The 24,583-nt window shown below is 42.4% G+C and overlaps 1 protein-coding gene across 5 annotated transcripts in view; it reads right to left on the bottom strand.

Moving 5' to 3' along the window:
- The window catches only part of ARHGAP29 (Rho GTPase activating protein 29), a 134,017-nt gene that overhangs the window by 33,712 nt on the left and 75,722 nt on the right, over positions 1-24,583 (bottom strand). For all 5 annotated transcript variants that reach the window (XM_048862178.2, XM_048862181.2, XM_048862177.2 and 2 more), the window contains exon 3: positions 5,209-5,352. In XM_048862178.2, the coding sequence (XP_048718135.1) occupies positions 5,209-5,352 (144 nt within the window). The remainder of the gene's footprint in view (positions 1-5,208; positions 5,353-24,583) is intronic.

Below are 24,583 nucleotides of genomic sequence, written 5' to 3'. Positions count from 1 at the left end.
GAACTCTCATCCTCAACTTCCCAAACTAGTTTAGATTAGAGCATCCATGGAGTTGGAGTCTGGTGGTGACACACAGCAAGGAATTAAGAAGTTGGGATCTGGGAGAGGAGAGTCAGTCTACTTCATGACCACTGAAAAGCTGCGCAAAGACTCCTGTGGTTGAGAGCTCAGATTAAGATAGGTGCCTACTTCCTATAAAATCACCTTCTGCTTCAACAGCTGGCACAAAGCACATGCTGCACACAAAGCATACACGCTGTAAACATGCCTGTCACAAAACAGCTGGCTCCTGAGGGGGCCAGGCTCCAAGTCTACCTGTGATAGGCTCTGCTAAGGAGAACAAGCCAACCCAGATCCACCTGCAAGTAGTTAATTGCTTATTTGGCTGGGCAGCAATTAATTAGCTAAGGAACACCCATGCGGATTAATGAAGGGTTATGAGGCTTCAGACAGAGTTCCAAAAGACAGGAAGGAAACTCCAGCTGAGAAGGAATTCTCAGGGAAGCTATTTAGGGAGCTCACCAGTAAAGGGGACCGAGGAAAGGTACTCCTAAACCAGAGAGATTCTGAAAGGGGAGCACACTAAGAGAGCCAAGTCCCTAAGGAGAAGGACTTTACTAAACAGCAGCAGGTTGTCCGGATCACAGAGGAACTACATGCCACCTTGCAGAAGAACTGCAGTGATTTGAGCTCTGAGAAGGAATCCTTCCCCAGGTGATGGTAAGAGTCCCTCTAGGGAGGGAAGGAGGCTGGGTTGAGAGCACCTTAATGATAAGGAGCCTGGATGAGGGAGATGAGTGGATTTAGATGGGACAAAGAGATTAAGATTAACTCTGCCTCCCACTAAGGATGCTGGGGTGAAGGCTTGCCTGCATGTCTGATTGGCCTTTGGATAGATAAATTAGACTGAAGGGGTACACTTCACTACATACATGTCTCATTGGAGAAACTGAGGCAGTGACTACTGTAGTTCTGCACTTGGCCTCTGGGGAGGGCATGAGGAGTGATGTGCCAGCTGCCCCAGGATAAGTACCCACCTTAATACCACTCTTGTGGAAGATTCCTACATAATTTAAAAGTAAGTGATGCAGGTGGTTTTGAGCCATTCCACAGAGCATAACATCTATGCTAGAGAGTATTGCAGCGTGATTCCTAACCAATAGAAAGCAAATAATAAAGAAAGATAATATATGGGTTTAAAGTACTTTCTGTAAAAGTCTATAACTTTCATGCTTTTAACTTCTAGCAAATTTTTGCATAGGATGGATTCTTTCCCCTTCACAACAGAGTTGCAGAAAGTGGGTCCTGGAACACTGGTGGGAAAGGCAGTCTCAGGAAGGTCCCTCAGCCCTCCAGCAATCTGGCAAAGTGGCTCAAAAGAGCTGAGCACGACAAAGGGACTTTGCATTCAGCAAATATTATACTTTAGGTGAAGTGAGATCATTTTTATACAAGTGCAAATTCTTCAGGGAGGGGGACAGGGAGGAATAAAATTGCAGGCACTATTTGAAAGAGCACCGTTCACATAACAACTCATATTTAAATCCCCAGGCACATGAGGAGAACAGTGAATGACTAAGACTAACATTAAAACATTTTTCACTGAAGTCTTTTGATAGCCAGCAAGTGACGAATACAGTATTTTATTAAAAGGAAGATGGAAATTTACAGTAGTTAGGAAGAAAGTAGCTACACATTAGAATTTAATCAGGTCACCAAATCATATCCCCTCAAAATGTGCAAAAGGTTCTATTAAATTTTAAATCCCCCCAAAGAATCAGAACCTTGGGTTTCTAATCTCTTCTGAAACAGCTCTTGAAGCAGTGTGAGGCATTCAAACTAGAAACATGTTAGAACTTTGGTTCCTTTCCAGCTCAAGGGAAAGACTGTTACTTACTGTAACAGCAAAATCACTGTCCACCACACACATTTTCCCTGTGTAAAGGTCTCTCATTCCATGAGGCAAGACTCTACTTAGCACTTGTCTTAACATACAATGCACTGGTGCAGCTGTGCCGCAGTGGCATTTTAGTAAAGATGCTATGATGCCAATGGGAGAGCTTTTCCTGTCAGCATAGTTAATCCACCTCCCTGAGAGGTGATAGCAGTGTTGACAGGAGAAGCTCTCCCATCGACATAGCACTGTCTACATAGGGGTTAGATCAGTATAACCACATCGCTCATGGGTGTGGATTTTTCACACCCTTGAATGACACAGTTATACTGATGTAAGCTCACAGTATAGACCTGACCTTAAATTCTCTAAATGAGCTATGGCTGCATGCCAATTCTTCATGTGTACATAAAAAGCTATAGCCATGCTATTGGACCTAGCTGGGCTCACTTGCTGAAAAAAGACTGGATGATGCAACTGCACTGTTTTACAATGCCCTTTTTATTTAAAGCATGTTGATAGTAATATTTTCATATACTCATTACTAAGGTGCTGGTTTGTCATGGGGCTAAAAACATCATGGATACTGTAATTTTTCTGTTTGACCATGACTTTTCTGTGATTTTAATAAAGCAGAGTTTCTCAAATGGTGGGAAACAGGAAGGTTGAAGGTAGGTCACCAGCCCAGTGATAAGGGGAAGCCCCACTGGGGTGGGAGGGATGGAAAGAAAGTCAACAACCCTGCACTCAGCTTGCAGAGGTTAGGCATGACAGTTCGGTCTGACCAAGTTGGAATTAGGGTTGTGGTGCGAGGGTGGAGGATGCTGCTGCAGGTGGTCAGTGCCCTCCTCAGTGGGGTGAGGAGGCGGTGAGATTTATATATATATTGTATTTAAAGGGGTATAGCTGTTTTCATACATCTGACTTTAGAGACCATTTCCCCCTAAAACATGACTTTTACCCAAAAAAAATATAGCATTACACAATATACAATTATGTTTCACAAAAACATTGTGTAGTCGCTCTATTACTCTCAAATGCTGATAAAACTGCCCATCTAGTTTCAAACTTTGCAAAAACCAAACGAACTAACAACATATGTTCTGGTTAATTAGCACTAAACTGAACACTAGCTATCAAGGCTATTTCTGGTGTGAGTGAACAAATTACATGGACTAAGTCTGGGCTTTAAAGATGACCTACAAAGAAAGTCAAATGGAGTTTGTACTCATGCTATGATTACCAAAAAAAAAAAAGTTTTGAGCCAGGGGATGAGACGAGTGTTTTTAAAGTTTACTCTTCTGCTTGTTTTTTTTTTTTATATTAGAAATTCAGGTCATTTGCTCTGACAGTGCTGACAGCAAGTACAGAACCAGTGGAGTTATGACTTCACAGGAACCTCCATTTCCGGGAGAGCCCTACAGGAAACTCTGCTTGCACCATGAAGAGACAGAAGACTGGGGTTCTATGTCTGCAGTACTTCTAAAGCACAAGCAGGAGGAGCTACTTGGCAAGAAGAAAATAACCATAAGAAGTATTACCTCCATGTAGGAGAATGATACAGATAAACCGAACAGTATTCTTAACTGACATAGCAGCAATATCTATGCCAGAGGGGAGGGGAAGAAATAATATGTTGGACATCGCTACAAAAGATAAGTAGAGAACAAGAGAAAATACCTAGAGCAAGGAAAAAGTTATATAAAGAAACACAAGATGTCAGCACAGAGAATCCCTGACGTGGCTCTTGACAGAGGAAGAAAAGCAGGAGGGATTTTTACCCACACCTCAGAGCATTCTCCATGTCATGTAGGCAGGGCCTAGTGACAGCAGCCCTAGCTAGCTCCACAGTAACTTCCTGGGCGACAGGATAATCCTAGGACTACACAGAAAGTTGTATCCAAGCATACCTCCCAAGATTTCTAGTGGCTAAAGTGGAACAAGTCTTGCCCTCAGTGGGTGGCAAGCCAGGCGGGTGGGGAGAGAAAAAGTTGCAGAGCAAGCCTGCCCACAGCCATCTGTGAGGGACACAAGCCACTACTACTCATAGCAGTGACTCCTGTCCCTCATGGATGGCTGGGCTCAGCTTCCCACTCTAGGCATCACTCCCTGGACCCTGGTGCATGGAGTCATAGTGCTGCTAACTCAAATTTGGACTGGCCATCCCCCATCAGGGGGCCAGCTCAAATCTGAGTGGCACTGCTACCCCGCTTGCCAGAGCCAGGTCTCAATGTCCAGAATGGGGAGCCGAGGCCAGCCAGCCCGCCCTTCAAATGGGACAGGAGCTTTCGTGGGCAGTCCTGCAAAACCTGGAACTGCTGGAAGGTTATTATAGAATCATAGAAGGTTAGAGTTGGAAGGGACCTCAGGAGATCATCTAGTCCAACCTCCTGCTTGAAGCAGGACCAATCCCCAATTTTTGCCCCAGATCCCTAAATGGCCCCCTCAAGGATTGAACTCACAATCCTGGGTTTAGCAGGCCAATGCTCAAACCAGAGCTATCCCTCCCCCCTGTCAAAGGTTAAGAGTAGAAAGCACTGCCAGTGCAGAGAGAGCTAGAATGATTATGCGGGTCACCCTGGTGATGTCTCTTCCTGTCTGGGCTGGGTCTGAAGCCAGCTGGAGAACTGCAGCAGCAAGTGCCCAGAGCAGCATGTGCCAACATCTACAGCTCTGATATTCTGTTCTTTATGGACAACTTTAGCACATTCATTTTGTCCTCCAATTTTGGGACTACAAAAACAAGGCCTATCGAGCATTACAGATTTGTATTACTGATCTGGAAGTTTATTCAATCAGGACATGATTTCATATCTTCTCTACACATTTATATTATGAACCAATTGAAAGCTGATAATATTAAAGAGGCATTCGCTGGAAGATCAAAGTAAGCCTATTCAGGAGGGTAAATCTCATGTAATGACAAATATACTAGTGTTAATCTTAATTACATACATGTACAGTTAAACAAAGACTGATATAAAGAGACAGCTTTCAAAGCACTAGGTATTATTACAGTTTGCTTCCTGTAGTACTGTAATTCAATTTTTCCTTTATTAAAAATGGAAGAGCAAGCTTATTTAATAATACAGCTGACTTAGGGGAGTGGTGGGGGAAGAGACAGACTTTAAAATGTACTGGACTACTCAGAAGTTTAAAGTAATTTGTATAAGGCTATTTTCCTTTTGCATATCTGCAATCTAGATCATAAAGTTTTATTTGTTCCAAAGCTAATACACTGAAATAACAGACCCTGGTGTTATAAATTACTAGTTCCCCATTTTTCCTGAATTTGAGAGGTGATATTTCCTTACCTTTCACCTTTGCAATGACTGTTCCTGCAGCACTAAGAATGTCAACTGAATTGAGAGTCTGATGTTTACTTATCACTGCCTTTAGGACACGAAGCAGCTCCCCTAAACGTTCATGAACAACATGATGCAGACAGTCTTCATTTTCTGAAAGAGATTTTTAAAAATTGGGTCAAAGCAATTAGAAAACTATCCTTCACTTCTGTAAGTCCAGTCTCACAATGACACACATTCAAGACTTTTGGGTTGTGTTCCCTACTGTGGTTAAGATTGCACTGAAATCTCAACTTCACTAATAAGTTCTAAGCTAACAAAAGTTACTTTGTGTGTCAGTATTTGCCAGTAGTTTTTTTGCTTCATTGTTATCTACAAGATTAGAAAATTCATTTCCCCAAAAGAATTCTAACCAAATCACTAGAAGGCTAGGGATGCTATGATGGAGGTCCTCATACCTAAGAAAATAAACAGGCCTAAACCATGTCCCTGTTGTTCCCTTACCACGGTATTAGGGAATTGATTTCATCCACCTCTATTTTGAAGGAATTCAGGATAAAGTCTGAATAATGCCTAATGAAACAATAATCGTTTTTTAAAATATCTTGGAAATATGGCATCAACCAAAAGCATAATAGCAAGTTTAGTGCGAGAGAGCACATTAAGATTAGCTAGCTTTTAGCCTAAGTGTCAACCAAAAGGTTTTCAGCATCCTATGATGCTTAGTCCAGAAAAACTAGAACAAATTAACAAGCAGGGATATGAAATGGCATACATGCCTTTTCACAGCATAGTTCTCTTGGTATGCAGTTTTTCTTTAGGTATTTTTGTATGCATGGTACAGGCTGAACCACAGACTCTTCCGTTCCATTACGGAAATGGCTTTGGTGCACAGAGTTTAAGTTTCACATGCACTAGAGTGCTGCTTTGTAAGCTGTGGTAAAAAGCTGTCAGATTCATGAAAGACTAGCTTATAAAAGAAAGAATAAAAAGAGGATCTAATACAAGCTGATTCACTTCCCTGTAGAGCAAAAAGGGATGACTGTTACTGTGACGTTTGTGATCGTTTGTGCATAACAAAATCTAATACCTGGAAGCTGAAGCTAGACAAATTCAGACTAGAAATAAGGTGAACATTTAAAAAACCATTGGAGCAAATGGAGCATCTTTCTAAAAATAAAGATATGTTCTAGCTTGAATCAAACCCATAACTTCTGGTGAAGAACTGCTTGGCGAAATTCTTTGGCCTGCATTACGCAGGAGGTAAGACTAGATAATCACAGGAGTCCCTTCAGGCCTCAGTCTACGGGCTTGTCTTCACTACCAGGATAAGTTGACCTAAGTTCTGCTCCTCCAGCTATGTGAGTAACTTAGCTTAGGTCGACTTACCCTGGTGTCTTCACTGCGCTCTGTGAATGGGAGATGCACTCCGGTAGACCTCCCTTACTCTTCGATGGCAGAGCACTCTGCCATCGATTTAGTGCATCTTCACTAGACCTGCTAAACTGACCCCCTGGCTGAATTGATTGCATCGCTGTTGATCTCCCCATAGTAAAGACCAGCCCTATGAAAGCTTCACTCCCACTCTAACTACTTAACAGTAACTACTATTTGAGGTTGGGGGCAGTTATAGAAAAGGAGCATCAGGAAAAAAATAGATGGCAGTGGAATACTGACCTATATTGAAACTAAAATTGGATCACAGCAGTATCCAAACAATCCCAAGAGAGTACTGTACTTTAATATGCAACTCATTCTAAAGCAATTTGGAGCCTGAAGAATTAGAGAGTCTATAAAACCACCTTCCACTTATGCATTAAAAGCAACATCTGTAAAAACAGAATATTTCTCAAGCCAAAAATTACATAGACAGTTAAAGTACAACTGGTGCCAAACTCAAGTTTCAAATACATATTAAGTCTACACTTTACTATGTTGGAGTATGAACACATTTTCTACTTAAGTCTCTCTAAAAAGGAGACATTTGGCTAGGTCTAAATTAGGCTCATCTAACAACATAAGTAAAAAAAGCCGTGTTCAGTGGCTCAAACTGCTATCTGTTTGCATTATGATACTGCACTATTTTACAAAAATATTTGAAACACATTTATTATTTCCAGTGGCAGGAAAAGACAAAAAGGTCTGTGATGAAAGTAATGCTGACAGAAAAATGCCATCATGAACTACGGGTGAACTGCAGTCAGCAATTTTAATTTATCCAGGACAGGAAGTCTCTTGTGTTCTTGTCCATTTGGGGAAAATATATAGTACTGGGGAAAGAAACAGAAGTGTAATATGCCAGGTTAATAATAGAATTTCTATTACCAATCTGCTCTATCTAGTTCAATTATCACCTTAGACAAGAAAAAATACGGTTTACAATGAAAAGACAATACCCAGGACAATGTAAACCAAACAAGTTTCTAGGCTGACCCAATCTCACTCCACTTTCAAGAAGTCACATGATCATATTTGCTTTCAATTTGCCTTCCTCCTCCTCTCCCACACCATACAATTTACCTTATCTATATGAAGACAAATGAGAATTTCGTCCATCAATGAATATTGCATCAAGTTCAAGCCCTTTGTCCTTATTGTTCTGGGCTGCGATACCTAAAAGAACACCTAGGTTTCTAGAATGACTGAGATCGACTACTCTGAACGTCTCCACAATCGAACTATTGCAGAGGTTAGGCTGGTTTGTGTAAGAGACAAGAGTTTTCTTGGAGACCTCCTGCAACAAACATTGGCCCTCTTGATCTCCTAAATGAAAAGATTGGGCTGTGAATCCGGGACTGCTTCCTTCACTATCACTCCCCATAGTGAAAGTTTTGTTTTTTAAAGTTGTATCAGCAACACAAAACCAGACATTTTCCAAAGCATGCAAGAGGCCTGGATTGGGAGAAGTCGTGTGTGTGTGTGTGGGGGGGGGGGGGGGGATCCAACCCCAAAACCCAACTAGAGAGATGTGGGGGGTTCTCTTGTGTTTCGGGTTTTTGTGTTCTCACAAAGCTAAGAAAGTGGCTTTTCAGACATTAAAGAGTTCAGTAGCTTGCCTATGACAGATAAACTTTGGTTTGAATTCAACACCTGCCTTTCTCTAGTAGAAAACAAGACCATTCCAAAATTAAAATACAACCACCAGAAATGTCATTTTTGGACGAGGTGTGGAGAAGGGGAATGGGGGTGGGGAATCAGAATAAATGTATTAATCACAAATCAGGCTATAATGTGATCAATATTGCCAGTCAGTCTTTTCTCCGAAGTTTTCAGCAAGTCTTTAGTTCAGAAGGCAATATAAGCTAAATGGCTGAAAAGCATAAGAATATAACTAAAACTTAGTCAGCACATAGTTTAGCCTTCAATTCCAAAGATACCAGGAATTAGAGCCTCCCATTGCTTTATGGCTACTCATTCATCTTCATCAGTGTCAGAATACCACAAGTTACCCTATTTTCTAATTTTGGACACATTTCTCAAAGGCAAGCTTTTGTTTAATAAAGATTAGCAAGCAATAATGGCCTTGCAACTATGGATTCTACTCATCCAAAACAAAATAAAGTTCTATAATCAAGCCTGTCAGCTTCAACACAACTTCCTGCCAAGTCAGTTTCAATTACATTACATACAGTTGGGAAAAGCACTGTGGTATCAGAGGGTCAGGTATTGCTTAATTTCCCGTGGCTTTTCACCAGGCCCAAACGTTTTATGAAAAGTTGTATGTTCCAAGAAGTGTTTTTGAAAACAGGTTACACAAGTGGTAAAATGCAGAGATTAAAATTAAGATTACATTATGCTTTGTTTAACAGCAAAGAAAAAGATATGTTGGCTGCTTCATTTCCTACATTGTTCTTTAAATCTATGCATGAGATCAAATATTAGAAATCAACTTAACAGTTTCTGTTTATGGATTTTCTGCAGCGCTCTTTTGCAATATCACTTCAGACTAGCATCCATGTGGACTATTATGGAAAGCACACACTAAATTATAAGATAGGTAGTAACTTCCCAACTATTCAGACACAAAGCTTTTAATGAAGATTTCAGTTTAATATGAAGTTATACATGATGGATTCAAAGTTACCACAAGGCCTATTACCTCTTCTCACTGGTGTACCCCAAATGTTAACAGAGGAAATATATCTAGGCAATCTTCTAAAATAGGGTTTTTTTTAGATAAAAGCTCATTTCATGAGGGCTAGCAACAGATCTCTTTGATTTATCAGAAATTTCCATTCCAGAATCACAGATAGTAGAGGCTGGTTCCCCCTAGACACCAATATCAAGTAAATGCTGTTTCCATTAAATTCTTCAGAAGGATTAAAACATGTTATCAGCAATTACACCATATAGATCACATGACTGAAGATCAGCATCAAAACAAAACAGATCCATTTAAAGACAACTTTATTCTAAAGTCTCATTCATGCCAACTCAGTCAACTCCCATACTGTTTAGTAGGAAACAAATCAGCATTCTGATCTGCACTGGATCCAGATTCTGAGACTCCCCAGTGAGCATCGCCAACTAAGCAAAATGATCGTACAACAATGAACCGCGCTGAAACTGTCTAAGCCAGGCATCTGCAGGTTTTGGAAGATGTCCAAGGTTAGCCCATCCTCATTTTTGTATTCTCCCTCACCAGCCACACTGACTGACAAGACTCCATTGCATTACTGTCTAATCTGCCAGAGGGTCATGATCAGTTGAAGTCAAACATTGAAAATATTTCTTAATGTTCTTTAACATTGCTATAGATCAGAAAAATATATGGCCAAATCAAAAAGTTACCATTGCTCTTTAGTTAAGTCCTAGGAGATATTCTTATCAGACAAGCAATCATAGCAACTCCGACTGGTATGTCTAAGGATAGTCATATTTGATATCACGGGGCAGAAGACACTTTAAGATGCATGGATGGATAGATGCATAAAGGTGAAATAGTGTGTGTTGATTCCTAATGCACAAGTATCTTTCTGTACACCATACAACAACTAAGGGAATATCTACACTTGAAAGTTAATTCAGGTTCAAGTGAGGCATGAATTTAAAGTGCAATAAGTATTCCTGTCCATGTGTAGACAAACCTTAACCAAATCAATAACATGCATTTAGCTCCCTAAACAGGAACCAGAAATCATGCACAGAGGAAAACCACCAGAAATTAACAGAAGAGAAAAAATGTTAACACTGCCACAAGTTTAACTCTGAATTTTGTTGTTTAAGGCAATCTGTGATGTCTACTGTCAGTGTGGCATTTCAAAGGAGATCCTCAATTATTAATACCCGAGATATTTCAGGATTTTGAAACTTCTGATCCTACATAAGCCTATTTTTCAATTTTAAAAATGTAGTTATTGCTTTACTATCACCATAAGATATTTCTCAGCCAAGGCCAACATAATATTGCTACTACCCAACAAAAAGTCCAGTCAGCTGAAAGATTGTGACACAGGAGGTGTTATTCTGCTGTTAGTATACTAGCACACAGGTTATAGCTTGCTACCGTTAAGGTTTCACAACAATTGCCATTATAAGCTTGTGGTCTCAGCCAATCAAGTTTCTACTTCTGTCTCGCGGACAACAGTTTCCCCAGGAACTTCCCATTCTGCAACCCAAACCATCCCTACGTGCATCTGAAGAAGTGGATATTCACTCACGAAAGCTTATGCTCCAATATGCCTGTTAGTCTATAAGGTGCCACAGAAAGAAAAGGAGTACTTGTGGCACCTTAGAGACTAACCAATTTATTTGAGCATGAGCTTTCGTGAGCTACAGCTCACTTCATCAGATGCATACCGTGGAAACCGCAGCAGACTTTATATATACACAGAGAATATGAAACAATACCTCCTCCCACCCCACTGTCCTGCTGGTAATAGCTTATCTAAAGTGATCATCAGGTTGGCCATTTCCAGCACAAATCCAGGTTTTCTCACCCTCCACCCCCCCACACAAATTCACTCTCCTGCTGGTGCTAGCCCATCCAAAGTGACAACTCTTTACATAATCAAGTCGGGCTATTTCCTGCATAAATCCAGGTTTTCTCACATCCCTCCCACCCCCATACACACACAAACTCACTCAAACTAAGCATTTGTACAGAGAAGCCCTTTATAGATTGTGTAGGCTGAGCTTGTGTAGGCTGAGCTTATTGCACACACCAGGGGCTCCTTGCATTTCTCCTCCCTTGTTCCCTGTGCATCTCCCATTGCACTTTATTTCAGGGACTCCCTGCAACTTCCCCTACTTCATCCCCAATTCTTCCACAGAAGCCAAGGACTCTAAACCCCTCCCCCACATGCCAGGATCTCATATTACCTCCCTCTCCATTTGAGGGGCTGTGTGCACATCCCCACTGCGTCCTTCTCCCCATCACCATTGTTCTTTCTATCTGGGAGATAAGTCATTCAGAGTGTCAACATGTTAAATTATTGGGAGGATGGAACATATGAGATATGGAACTATGGCTGAAAAGCATTACTGGGTGACATCAGCCACTTCTTTGATCTTCAAAACAACTGCAGAACCAATAGCTGTTGTTCTGCTAAACAGACGGCAGGGCTCCCTGTGTCTCCCATTTTCCCCTTTCGGTTTTCCAATTTCCCGCCAAATCAATAGGGTTCTGTCCATTGATGCCTACAGCACTCCCTGAAATTCTGGAACTGATCAGGTGCAGCATGAAAGGGTTACTCAACTTGTGCAGTAATTGTGGTTCTTCGAAGTGTGTCCCCCTATCAGTGCTCCACTGTAGGTGTATCCGTGTCCCCGCACCTCAATCGGAGATTTTGGGTAGCAGTGTCTGTTTGGCCTACACATGCACTCACTCCGTCTCATGCTCTGCCTCGTGGCTATCTAGAGCTGCATGGGTAAACTGCCCTCAATTCCTTCTCTACTGCAGAGCTCATTGGTAAAAACTCCAAAGTAAAGGAGAGGGTGGTTAGTAGAGCACCCATGCCGGGACACATCCCGAAGAGCCACAGTTACTGAACAAGGTGAATAAACCTCTCTTCCTTGTTTGGGAATGTTTTTGATGAAAACTATGGAAGTGGAAACATCTTGTGGAATGAATTTGAACTCCAGATGGAAGAGCCCCTATTTCTCTGATCCTTTGAGCAAAGTGATGGCTACTAAGAATACTGTTTTCATAGATAGATGTGTAAGCAACCATGGGTCCATGAGTTCAAGAGGAGGCCTTGTGAGGCACTTGAGGAGAAAGTTAAGATCCCATGTTGATGCAGGATGTCTGATTTGTGGGAAGAGGTTATCCATACCCTTGAGGAATCTTTTCATAGTAGGATGAGCAAATATGGAGTAGCTGTCTATCTTACGATGGAAGGCTGTTATGGCTGTGAGATGCACCTGTACTGAATTTAGAGATCATCCTGATATGATGGGTAACATGTTTTGAGTAACACCAGAATTGGAATTTTTTCCATTTTTGAATATACATGTGACAAGTCATTATTTTTCTGCTATATAAAATAGCACCTCTTTCACATATGCTGAACAAGACACTCTATACTTTCGAACGATCAAGGAGCCAGGCCTTGAGTGGAAGAACCTGAAAGTTGGGGTGATGGATCTGTCCAGCATCCTGAGAAAGGAGGTGAGGAAGGGGCTAAAGAGTGATTGGCAGGCAGATCACTAACAGAGTAAAGTATGGGAACTATGTTTGCCTTGGCCTGTGGGAACTCTGAGAATAACCATTGCTCTCTCTTATCTTGAGCATGACCTTCAACATTATAGGAACTGAAGGAAAGGCATAAAGGAGATCTGTGTTACAGTAAAAGAGAAAGGTGTCTCCAAGAGAATGACGATCCAATCTGGCTCTGGAGCAGAACAGAGCATTTCCTGGTTTTGGCTATGGCAAATAAGTCTATTTCTGGGAGTCCCCAATGGGGAAATATGCTGTGGAGAATAGCATGGTCTACTTTCCATTCTGTGTTCCAGAGAAAAATTCCTGCTGTGGTGTTCTGTATGCCTGAAAGGTAGGCTGCTGCTATATTGAATGCACCAAATTTCACAGTTTCATTGACTTGGCACAAAGAGAAGACGATTCTAGTCCTCTTCCTAGAGATTTATTTAAAACATACATGCTATGTTGTCTATCATAATATTTGTGTTTGCCTTTGATTAGTGATAGGAAATGTGAACAGGCATTCCTTACCACTCTGAGCTCTACCAGGTTGCTATGCAGTGGGAATTTGAAGGGAGACAATTTGCCTTGAACCATATTCATAGATTCATAGATATTTAGGTCAGAAGGGACCATTATGATCATCTAGTCTGACCTCCTGCACAACGCAGGCCACAGAATTTCACCCACCACTCCTACAAAAAAACCTCACACCTATATCTGTGCTACTGAAATCCTCAAATCGTAGTTTAAAGGCTTCAAGGAGCAGAGAATCCTCCAGCAAGTGACCCGTGCCCCATGCTACAGAGGAAGGCGAAAAACATCCAGGGCCTCTTCCAATCTGCCCTGGAGGAAAATTCCTTCCCGACCCCAAATACGGCGATCAGCTAAACCCTGAGCATATGGGCCAGATTCATCAGCCAGATACTGCAGAAAATTCTTTCCTCGGTAACTCGGATCTCACCCCATCTACTAGCCCATCACAGGCCATTGGGCCTATTTACCATAAATATTTAATTACCAAAACCATGTTATCCCATCATACCATCTCCTCCATAAACTTATCGAGTTTAATCTTAAAGCCAGATAGATCTTTTGCCTCCACTGCTTCCCTTGGAAGGCTATTCCAAAACTTCACTCCTCTGATGGTTAAAAACCTTCGTCTAATTTCTAGTCTAAATTTCCTAGTGGCCAGTTTATATCCATTTGTTCTTGTGTCCACATTGGTACTGAGCTTAAATAATTCCTCTCCCTCTCTGGTATTTATCCCTCTGATATATTTATAGAAAGCAATCATATGGTTGTCTTGATTAACAGCCCACCAGAGATGCATCTGTTGTCAGTATGAAAGTTGGAGGTGACTGAGTGAAGGGAACCACTGCACAGACATTCTGTGGATCCTTCCAGTATTTGAGAGAATTTTTGACTGTCAAGGACATCAACAGCAGTTTGCTCCATCTGTCCGTATTTGGTGCGTAAACCGTTTTGAGACATGCTCGAAGGCAATGCATGTTGAGTCTTGTATGACTTATTACAAAGGTGCTTGCAGCCATATGTCCCAGTAGCTGAAGGCAATTTCTGGCTGAGGTCTGGGGGCTGGCCTGGATTGTGTAGATTACGTTAGTTAAGGTGTTGAACCTGAGTAAGGGGAGGAAGACATTGGCCTTTACTGCATCTAAATAGGCACCTATGAATTCTAGATGTACTGGCAGTAGTCAATTCATTTAGTTGCAGTCCCAGCTGCATGAATACAGCAACAGTTTTTTTGCATGGCTGACAGGGCGTCAAAGGATAGTGACTTGAGTAGACAGTCATCTAGATATGGAAATATAATTCCTAGTTTGCAAGATGAGCTGCTACCACAAAAGGATCTTCAAGAACACTCTGGGTGCAGATGATAGGCCAGATGGAAGTACCTTGTATTGAAAATGGTGAATCTTAGAAAACTCCTGTGGAATGGTTGGATCACGATAGGAAAATAAGCATTTTGTAGGTCAAGGGCTGAGAACAAGCCTTCGTGGTCCAGTGATGGAATTACTGGGGCTAACAACCAACTTGAATCCTTGTGTCTTTACGTATCTGTTGAGTGATCTCAGATTCAGAATGGGTCTCCATTTGCTGTTCTTTTTCAATATCAGGAAGTATTTGGAATAGAAACCCTTCCCTCTGTGTTGATTGGGAACTGCTTCTATAGCACCCAGCTTTAGGAGATGCTTGATCTCCTGATGTAACAGGTGTTCGGGAGAAGGGTCACTGAGAAGAGGTATGGGGAGGGAAAGAAAAGTGGATTGAATAAGCATTGGAGAGGATTTCTAGTGCCCACTTGTCTGTTATATGTTTCCAGTTTTGTCAAAAAAGAACAAGGTGGTTTCTGAAAGGATGTAGATGATCCAAGTTTTGCAGCAAGCAGTTGTGGGAGCGGGTAGCTCAGGGCCTCGACCAATGCATTAAAATTGGTGTTTTGGTGTTGAGGGTTGTGAAGTTGAGGTTTGGGGCTCTATCAGTCTTCATTTTTGTATTAGTTGCCTTTTCCACTGGGATTCATAGTGTCTCTGGGATGGGGGAATTGAGCAGATTGGGATCTTTGTGATTTCTGAGATTTGCTGTATCTCCTTTTCTGTGCAAGTGTATAAATCCCCAGAGAACACAACGTGACTTGAGTCTTTTAGTGTATGGAAGGATTTGTCTGTTTTTTCCACAAACAGTTTGGATCCTTCGACTGGAAGATCCTCCACAGTAGTTTGGATTTCTCTTGGGAGACCAGAAACGTGAAGCCATAGAATCATAGAATATCAGAGTTGGAAGGGACCTCAGGAGGTCATCTAGTCCAACCCCTGCTCAAAGCAGGACCAATCCCCAATTTTTGCCCCACATCCCTAAATGGCTCCCTCAAGGATTGAACTCACAACCCTGGGTTTAGCAGGCCAATGCTCAAACCACTGAGCTATCCCCCACCTCAAAGAAGCTCTCCTCATTACTACTGCTGTTGATATGGAACAGGCAGCTCTGTTAGCAGTATCTAACAAAGTCTACAATGATGTCCTCACATGAAGCTGACCCTCAGTGATAGTGGCTTAGTACTTCTTTCTCTGATCATTTGGGAGATGTTCAATAAAGGCATTGAGCTTTGAGTAACTGACATGATTATATTTCGCCCTAAGAGCTCCATAATTAGCAATCCTAAATTGTAGGGTTGCCGACAAGTAAGATCTCCTGCCAAATAGTCCAGTCGTTTCCAATCCTTGTTGTTCGGTGTTGATTTAGCGTTGTCTGTCTGCCCCATTTATTTACAGTATCTACAACAAAGGAATTTGGGGATGGATGGGAAAATAAAAAAAGTCCACATCCTTAAAGAGGACATAATATTTTTTATCTGCCCTTTTGTGTGTGGGCTGTATTGTGGCTGGTGCTTGCCAGATGTTTTTTGCTGGGTGTTGAAGGGCCTTGTTGATAGGAAGTGCAGGATGTCAAGCAGCTTGTGTTGTGACTCCTTCATTTCTTCAAGGGGGACATGAAGTGAGTCCACTAGTCTCTTGGTAAGGTCCTGGAATTGTCGGAAGTCATCTGCAATGGTTGGTGGAGGAGACAGAACGGCTTAGTCAGGAGAGGTTGAGGAGATGTTTGTTGCTCGAGTAATTGCCTTGTCCAGTCTTGCTTCCTGTTCCTCAACAGTCTTCTCTTGATGATCAGGGGATTTAGAAAGGGAAGCTGAGGGAGATAGTCTTCCTGTATCCTGGTGAGAGACTCCTGAGGTCCAAGAGAACTGGTGTCTGTAGGCTGCCTATCGGTCCCAGTACAGTCGCTGGGGTGGTGCAAAGGGCACAGGTGGTGTTACCTAAGCATGTCCATACCAAGAGGGTGGGCCTTGTCTCTCATGGCAGTACTGTGTCTCTGTGACTGTTTCTAGGTGACTAGTCCCTTGACATTGCCCTGGGGAGCTCTCCACTGAGACTGAATATATGTCATTGTCATCCTCCTCTTCTTCGTTGCTCGATAGAGGTAGAGCAGTTAAGGATGAGGATGGTGATTGTCTTGGTACCATGGGGAATTTAGGGAACCAAGATGTTGTTGGAACTGAGTAATGGGGTTTCTGGCATTTCTGAGACCAACAGGTCTTTGGAGAAATGGAATTCCTAAAGTACCAAGGTACATCCTCATCAAGTTAGTCAATCTACAATGGAACTAACAAGGTTTATTATTTGCACATCTAGGGTTTCTGGAAGTGATGTGCCATTAGAAGCAAGGAGTAAAGTTGTTTTCTGAAATACTATGGGTGCAATTTGACAAAATGTTACCACCAGTAGCAACTCTACAGCATTACCTGTATTTCCTATTCCAACTGAAAGGACCACCATTTGACTTATTTGTGTTCCTGTCTCACACCCACATGCCCATATGGCTCCCACTGCAGAAAGGCAGGAATCTACTATATTCAGCACATGGGGTTTTGACTAACTGTGGAAGTGGATTGCAGATTTGAAGGAGCTATAATATAGGAAATTAACAAAAAGATGCTTACTTTTTATATCTTAAATATTTAAGTATCCTTTGGATCACAGTGCTAGATACCTTATAATAACCAACTAGTATGAGAGTAAACATTTTTAGGCACAAAGAAGGGAATGTACTATTATGACAAAAGAAAGTCAGACTATTTTGTAGTTGCAACATTAAAGGCATTTTGTTTTGTTTTGAATTTACACTGTAACAACTCTGCCCAGTGACACTTAAAGGCAACCGAGCTATAAGATCCTGAAATGTTCCAAGTACACTCACCTCTACATTATGGGCAGTGCTGATGCAGAGAGTTCAAAAATCATGAGCTCTGACAAATTAGTGCTGAGTTATTTTTAATTTGCTTTCTGGTTTTTGAGCCTTTCATATGCATGTTTTCAAGTTTTTCTCTGCAACTATGAAGACTAGACCCTTTTTACCATTTAGTACCATAATAGTACCATTACCTACTATTTACTTGTTAAGATGATTTCACAAGTACACTGCTACAAATTTAAACTGTACGATTTGTAGTTTTACAAATTCATATGATCCAGCACTGGACATTATTTTAACATCATACAATACGTATAGACCAGCAGGCATTCATCAAGCCTTACACCGTGATTTGTGGATTGCAGAAGACCCTACACACCCCAATCAGGGATAGACGTCTGTGGTAGTCATAACACACAACAAAAAAATGGTTCCTGGCCTGAAGAGCTTGCAATCCAAGCATACGATAAGATCACAAGTGGATATAACAAGACAGAATAGTAAAATTAGCTGTAGTCTCTATTGCATTCTTTGTACCATTTTCAGCTATTTTCTTTCATTCTGAATGCTTCGATACTTTAGGTCCACACATTTCTCTCTGATATTTACATTTTTTTCATCTTTAAATTATGATTCTACAGATCAACACAATATATTAATCTATCATCTTATGTTTACCTTTGTATGGTAATTACTGAACATTTGAATAAGTTCATTCAAAAGAAGCTTAGCTTCTTACTACAGTGTAACATTCCAAGGATCAATCTGTTGGTTATTGGTTTAAACTTACTTCTAAATTAAAAATGAATACTAAAGAAGGAATCATACCTATTTTCATAGGGGGGGAAAAAACAACCAAGAGTACTATGCACGCTTTGTCCAAAACAGGATGAACTTTTCAAGCTGCCTTAATTCAAAGCCACTGATAGTACATTGATGTGGCTTGTAACCGATAAAGTGACTATAAGACTCCTTTAAGGATGATCTATGCCGATTTTGATTTAACAAATGGCCTTTCCACTATCACTGATCAGCTCTGTAAAGCCATATCTTTGTACACAACATGCAGCCATTTTTTGTTTTCAACTCTTCGTATTCAGAAAACCTTCAGCATACTGAGAAGCTGTCTGCTTTTATGGATTTGAAAGAATAAATTGCCTTAAACAGATTTCGTACCTAGAATTCAACTTGCAAGCTTACAAGTACAGAAAAGCCACAAATATCAAGCTGGCCAATGCCTCATTTTTGTTAATTAGTATCATGGCAACCATGAATTCAGCCTGCTTGTTGTCAGGGAATCATATTTTTAAAAAGGCACCACAATAAGTTCATATATTTTTGTTTCAATAATGTGTATGCTATAATTCATAGCAAAGTTCTATCATACTAAATTGTAGCAAAGGTAGTAAATTCAAGCCAGTGAAGCATTATATGGAAAGTAAATGGGAATCAAGTATGACACAGATCTGTTATCTAATACACCAAAACAAAAACATGATTCTCTTTGATGAGATCTGATGAGTAGGGAGAGGAAAAACCAGAAGAAATCAAAACAACTACAGAACCTAGATTTGAAAGCAGTTTGCAACATGATGCATCAGTCTCAGGAGTTTACCTTGAGAAGGACAACAAAGATTTAATTCAGTGGGGTCTACAGAAAACATTTGAAAATTATTCTTAAAAAAAAAAAAAGACAAATTAAATTTGTTCCTAAGTTAGGTAATATACAGAAGCTACCAATGTTTACGTACAGTTATGGCACAATAATTTGGTACCATAAATACATTTCCTAATAGGAAAAAGACAGTTTCATATTTTGGAAATTAGCGATTAAATATTGAGTTGTAAAGTATCTAAGATTTTGTCTTTAAATTTTTTAGGGAAGTACATACCTTGCCCTGCTGGCACTCAGAAAGACTTCTGCAGCAAACTACTTCAATACTTTGTCAGCCCCATACTTCAAATCATTATGCCAAAAAGGCATTTCAGACCTGTGCCCAGAAGTATTACAGTTCCAGGTAAAATTTCTAGTCCAAAGAGGTTTTGATAAGCCTCTGAACTTTTGGATGCATATCCAACCCAAACCTTTCATGTTTGCCTCTCACTAACTGGTACTGGGCTAGAATGACTTTCATATATAGACTGTGAGCTAGATTTTCCAGGTTGCAGTGGTTACATGGAAGTTCTGCTAATCTGTTTCTCCAAAAAGTTATTGTTTTTCTTCTTGGTAATCTTTCCAATCTATTGTAGAGGAATGAGAATTTATACACTTAGTTGCTCATCCTGATCACTAGAAGAGGATAATCAATGGGACAGGAGCAAAAAAAAGTTTAAAAATATTGGGATCCAACTGTGACTTGCTGCCCTAATGTGGCACACCTCTTCCCTTTTCCCTCCACAATTGTGATACAGTACATTTTATATTGTAACAGAGGGGTAGTCGTGTTAGTCTGTAGCCACAAAAACAACGAGGAGTCTGGTGGCACCTTAAGGGTATGTCTACGCTACGAAATTATGTCGAATTTATAGAAGTCGATTTTTTAGAAAGCAAGTGTCCCCCCACTAAGCGCATTAAGTTGGCAGAGTGCATCCACAGCACTGAAGCTAGTGTCAACTTTCGGAGTGTTGCACCGTGGGTAGCTATCCCACAGTTCCCGCAGTCTCCGCCGCCCACTGGAATTCTGGGTTGAGCTCCCAATGCCTGATGAGACAAAAACATTGTCGTGGGCGGTTTTGGGTACATGTCGTCAGTTGCCCTGACCTCCGTGAAAGCAATGGCAGACAATCTTTTTGCGCCTTTTTTCCGTGCAGGCGCCATACTGCTTTCAGCAGATGGTGCAATAGGGCTGCAAACCGTCGTCATCGAATGACCGCTTCCGCTGCCACTCTGCTCTCCTGATGGTCTCGCAGGTCCTCTATATGACCATCATCATCCGCCACTTCCGCTGCAACTCTGCTCGACTGCTCTTGTCTCGCCATACCACAGCAAGCATGCAGCCTGCTCCGCTGTTGTGTCCTGGCAGCGGACGGTGCAGCAGGTCTGTAAAACTCGTCATCCAACCACTGCTTCCCCTGCAACTGTGCTCTCCTGCAGATGCATTACCACGGCAAGCATGGAGCCCGCTCAGATCACCACAGCAGTTATGAGCATTGTAAACACCTCGCGCATTGTCATGCAGTATGTGCAGAACCAAAACCGGCAAAAGCAGGCGAGGAGGCGATGGCAGCGTGGTGACGAGAATGATGAGGACATGGACACAGACTTCTCTCAAAGCATGGACCCTGGCAATTTGGCCATCCTGGTGGCAGTGGGGCAGACAGATGCCGTGGAACGCAGATTCTGGGCCCGGGAAACAAGCACAGACTGGTGGGACCGCATAGTATTGCGGGTCTGGGATGATTCCCAGTGGCTGCGAAACTTTCACAAGCATAAGGGCACTTTCATGGAACTTTGTGACTTGCTTTCCCCTACCCTGAAGCGCAATAATACCAAGATGAGAGCAGCCCTCACAGTTTACAAGCGAGAGGCGATAGCCCTCTAGAAGCTTGCAACACCAGACAGCTACCGGTAAGTCTGGAATGCTGTGATCCAAGTAGCCAATGCAATCACTGAGCTGCTGCTATCAAACGTAGTGACTCTGGGGAAATGTGCAGTCATAGTGGATGGCTTTGCTGCAATGGGATTTCCTAACTGTGGTGGGGTGATAGACGGAACCCATATCCCTATCTTGGCACCGGAGCACCAAGGCAGCGAGTATATAAACTGAAAGGGGTACTTTTCAATGGTGCTGCAAGCAATGGTGGATCACAAGGGACGTTTCACCAACATCAACGTGGGATGGCCAGGAAAGGTACATGGCGCTCGCATTCAGGACCTCTGGTATGTATGAACAGCTGCAGCAAGGGATTTACTTTCCAGACCAGAAAATAACTGTTGGGGATGTTGAAATGCCCATAGTTATCCTTGGGGACCCAGCCTATCCCTTAATGCCATGGCTCATGAAGCCATACACAGGCACCCTGGACAGTAGGCAGGAGCTATTCAACTATAGGCTGAGCAAGTGCAGAATGGTGGTAGAATGTTCATTTAGACGTTTAAAAGCGCGCTGTCGCAGTTTACTGACTCGCTTAGACCTCAGCGAAACCAATATTCCCATTGTTATTACTGCTTCCTGTGTGCTCCACAAGATCTGAGAGAGTAAGGGGGAGACATTTATGTAAGGGTGGGAGGTTGAGGCAAATCGCCTGGCCACTGATTACGCACAGCCAGACACCAGGGCAATTAGAAGAGCACAGCAGGGCACGCTGCATATCAGAGAAGCTTTGAAAACCAGTTTCATGGCTGACCAGGCTATGGTGTGATAGTTCTGTTTGTTTCTCCTTGATGAAAACCTGCCCCCTTGGTTCACTCTACTTTCCTGTAAGCCAACCGCCCTCCCCTCCCCCCTCGATCACTGCTTTCAGAGGCAATAAAGTCATTGTTGTTTCAAATTCATGCATTCTTTATTAATTCGTCACACAAATAGGGGGATAACTGCCAAGGTAGCCCGGGAGGGGTGGGGGAGGAGGAGAGGAGGGAAGGACAAGGCCACACTGCACTTCAAAAACTTATTGAATGCAAGCCTTCTGTTGCTTGGGCAGTCCTCTGGGACAGAGTTGTTGGGTGCCTGAAGCCCCCTCCCCCGGCACGCGCTTGGGCGTCTGAGTGAGGAGGCTACGGAACTTGGGGAGGAGGGTGGTTGATTACACAGGGGCTGCAGTGACACTCTGTGCCTTTTCTGCACCTAAACCATATGCCAGAGCATATCAGTTTGATCCTCCAGTAGCCTCAGCATTGCATCCAGCCTCCTTTCATCATGCTGCCCCCACCTCTCCTGTTGCTCCAGCCATCTATCCTCGCATTCATTTTGTGCTTTCCTGGACTGTGACATTGTCTGCCTCCACGCATTCTGCTGGGCTCTTTCAGTGCAGGAGGACTGAATGAGCTCAGAGAACATTTAATTGCGAGTGCGTTTTTTTCGCCTTCTTATCTGCGCTAGCCTCTGGGACAGAGATGCTAGTGGCAGCATTGAAACATTTGCAGCTGTGGGAGTAAAACTGAAAGAGACACGTTGGTCATTTAAAAGGATGGGCTGATGTTTTTGGGTTAACGTGCAGCACAAACCCAACTAACCTCCCACCCCACCCAATTCTCTGTGATGATGGCTTCACCACTCCCCCCACCGCGTGGCTAACAGCAGGGAATATTTCTTTTCAGCCACAGGCAAACAGCCCAGCAGGAACAGCCACCTCTGAATGTCCCCTGAATAAAGTTCCCCTATTTCAACCAGGTGACCATGAATGATATCACTCTCTTGAGCATAACAGAGAGATAAAGAATGGATGTTGCTTGAATGCCAGCAAACACCGGGAGCACACGCTTGCCATGCTTTCTTATGCAATGATTCCAGACTACATGCTACTGGCCTGGCGTGGTAAAGTGTCCTACCATGGAGGACTCAATAAGGCTGCCCTCCTCAGAAACCTTTTGTAAAGGCTTTGGGAGTACCTTTAGGAGAGCTTCATTGAGATGTCCCTGGAGGATTTCTGCTCCATCCCCAGACACATTAATAGACTTTTCCAGTAGCTGTACTGGCTATGAATGCATCCCAAGTCTTCAGGGCAAATTAATCATTAAACATGCTTGCTTTTAAACCGTCTATTATATTTACAAAGGTACACTCACCACAGGTGCCTTTTCTGCTTTCAAGGTCCGGGAGCCCGGGTTGGGAGGGTATTGGCTCCAGGGTGATCAACAGTTCCTGGCTGTTGGGGAGAACAGTTTCTCCGCTTGCCTGCTGTGCACTATTCTCCTCCTCCTCATCTTCCTTGTCCCCAAAATCCTCATCCCTGTTGCATGAGACTCCCTTGCAGGAGTCCACGTACAGGTGTGGGGTAGTTGTAGGGGCACCCCCTAGAATTGCATGCAGCTCATCATAGAAGCGGCATGTCTGGGGCTCTGACCCCGAGAGGACGTTTGCCTCTTTGGTAGGCTTGCCTGAGCTCCTTAAGTTTCACATGACACTGCTGCCAGTCCCTGTTATAGTCTCTGTCCTTCATGCCCTTGGAGATTTTTTCAAATATGTTGGCATTTCGTCTTTTGGAACGGAGTTCTGATAGCACCGATTCGTCTCCCCATACAGCGATCAGATCTCGTACCTCCAATTTGATCCATGCTGGAGCTCTTTTGCGATTCTGGGACTCCATGGTCATCTCTGCTGATGATATCTGCACAGTCACCTGTGCTGATCAGCTTGCCACGCTGGCCAAGCAGGAAATGAAATTCAAAAGTTTGCGGGGCTTTTCCTGTCTACCTGGCCAGTGCACTTGAGTTGAGAGTTCTGTCCAGAGCGGTCGCAATGGAGATATCTCCCAAAGACCAATACCGTCAAATTGCGTCCACGTTACCCCAAATTCAACTCAGCGATGTAGATTTCAGCGCTATTCCCCTTGTCGGGGAGGAGTACAGAAATCGATTTTAAGAGCCCATTAAGTCGACAAAAATGGCTTTGTTGTTTGGATGGCTGCAGGGTTAAATCGATCTAACGCTGCTAAATTCGACCTAAACTTGTAGTGTAGACCAGGGCTAAGACCAAGACTTATTTGGGCATAAGCTTTCGTGGGTTAAAAAAAACACTTCTTCAGATGTAACTGTTAGTCTTTAAGGTGCCATCAGACTCCTCATTGCTTTTATAAAATGTACTGGAATCCACAGAGTACTAATATAATTACACTTTAATTTAAAGCATAAATAAGAATCTGATGAAGAAAGTAAAGAGGAATATCAATCCAAACTGATAGATCTGAGCAGCAGACTATTACAGATCTAACCATAAGATTTTCATTAACAGTATGACATTATATATTTTATTTCCCAAAAACGATTAGATGTTTTATCTGATGAACCAGATATTTTCCATTCTGGAATTGGAAGCA

The sequence above is a fragment of the Caretta caretta genome, chromosome 8, assembly GCF_965140235.1.
Source record: "Caretta caretta isolate rCarCar2 chromosome 8, rCarCar1.hap1, whole genome shotgun sequence".
Lineage (NCBI taxonomy): Eukaryota > Metazoa > Chordata > Testudines > Cheloniidae > Caretta > Caretta caretta.
Note: the sequence above shows the minus strand (reverse complement) of the source record. Positions and strands in the feature narration are given on the sequence as shown.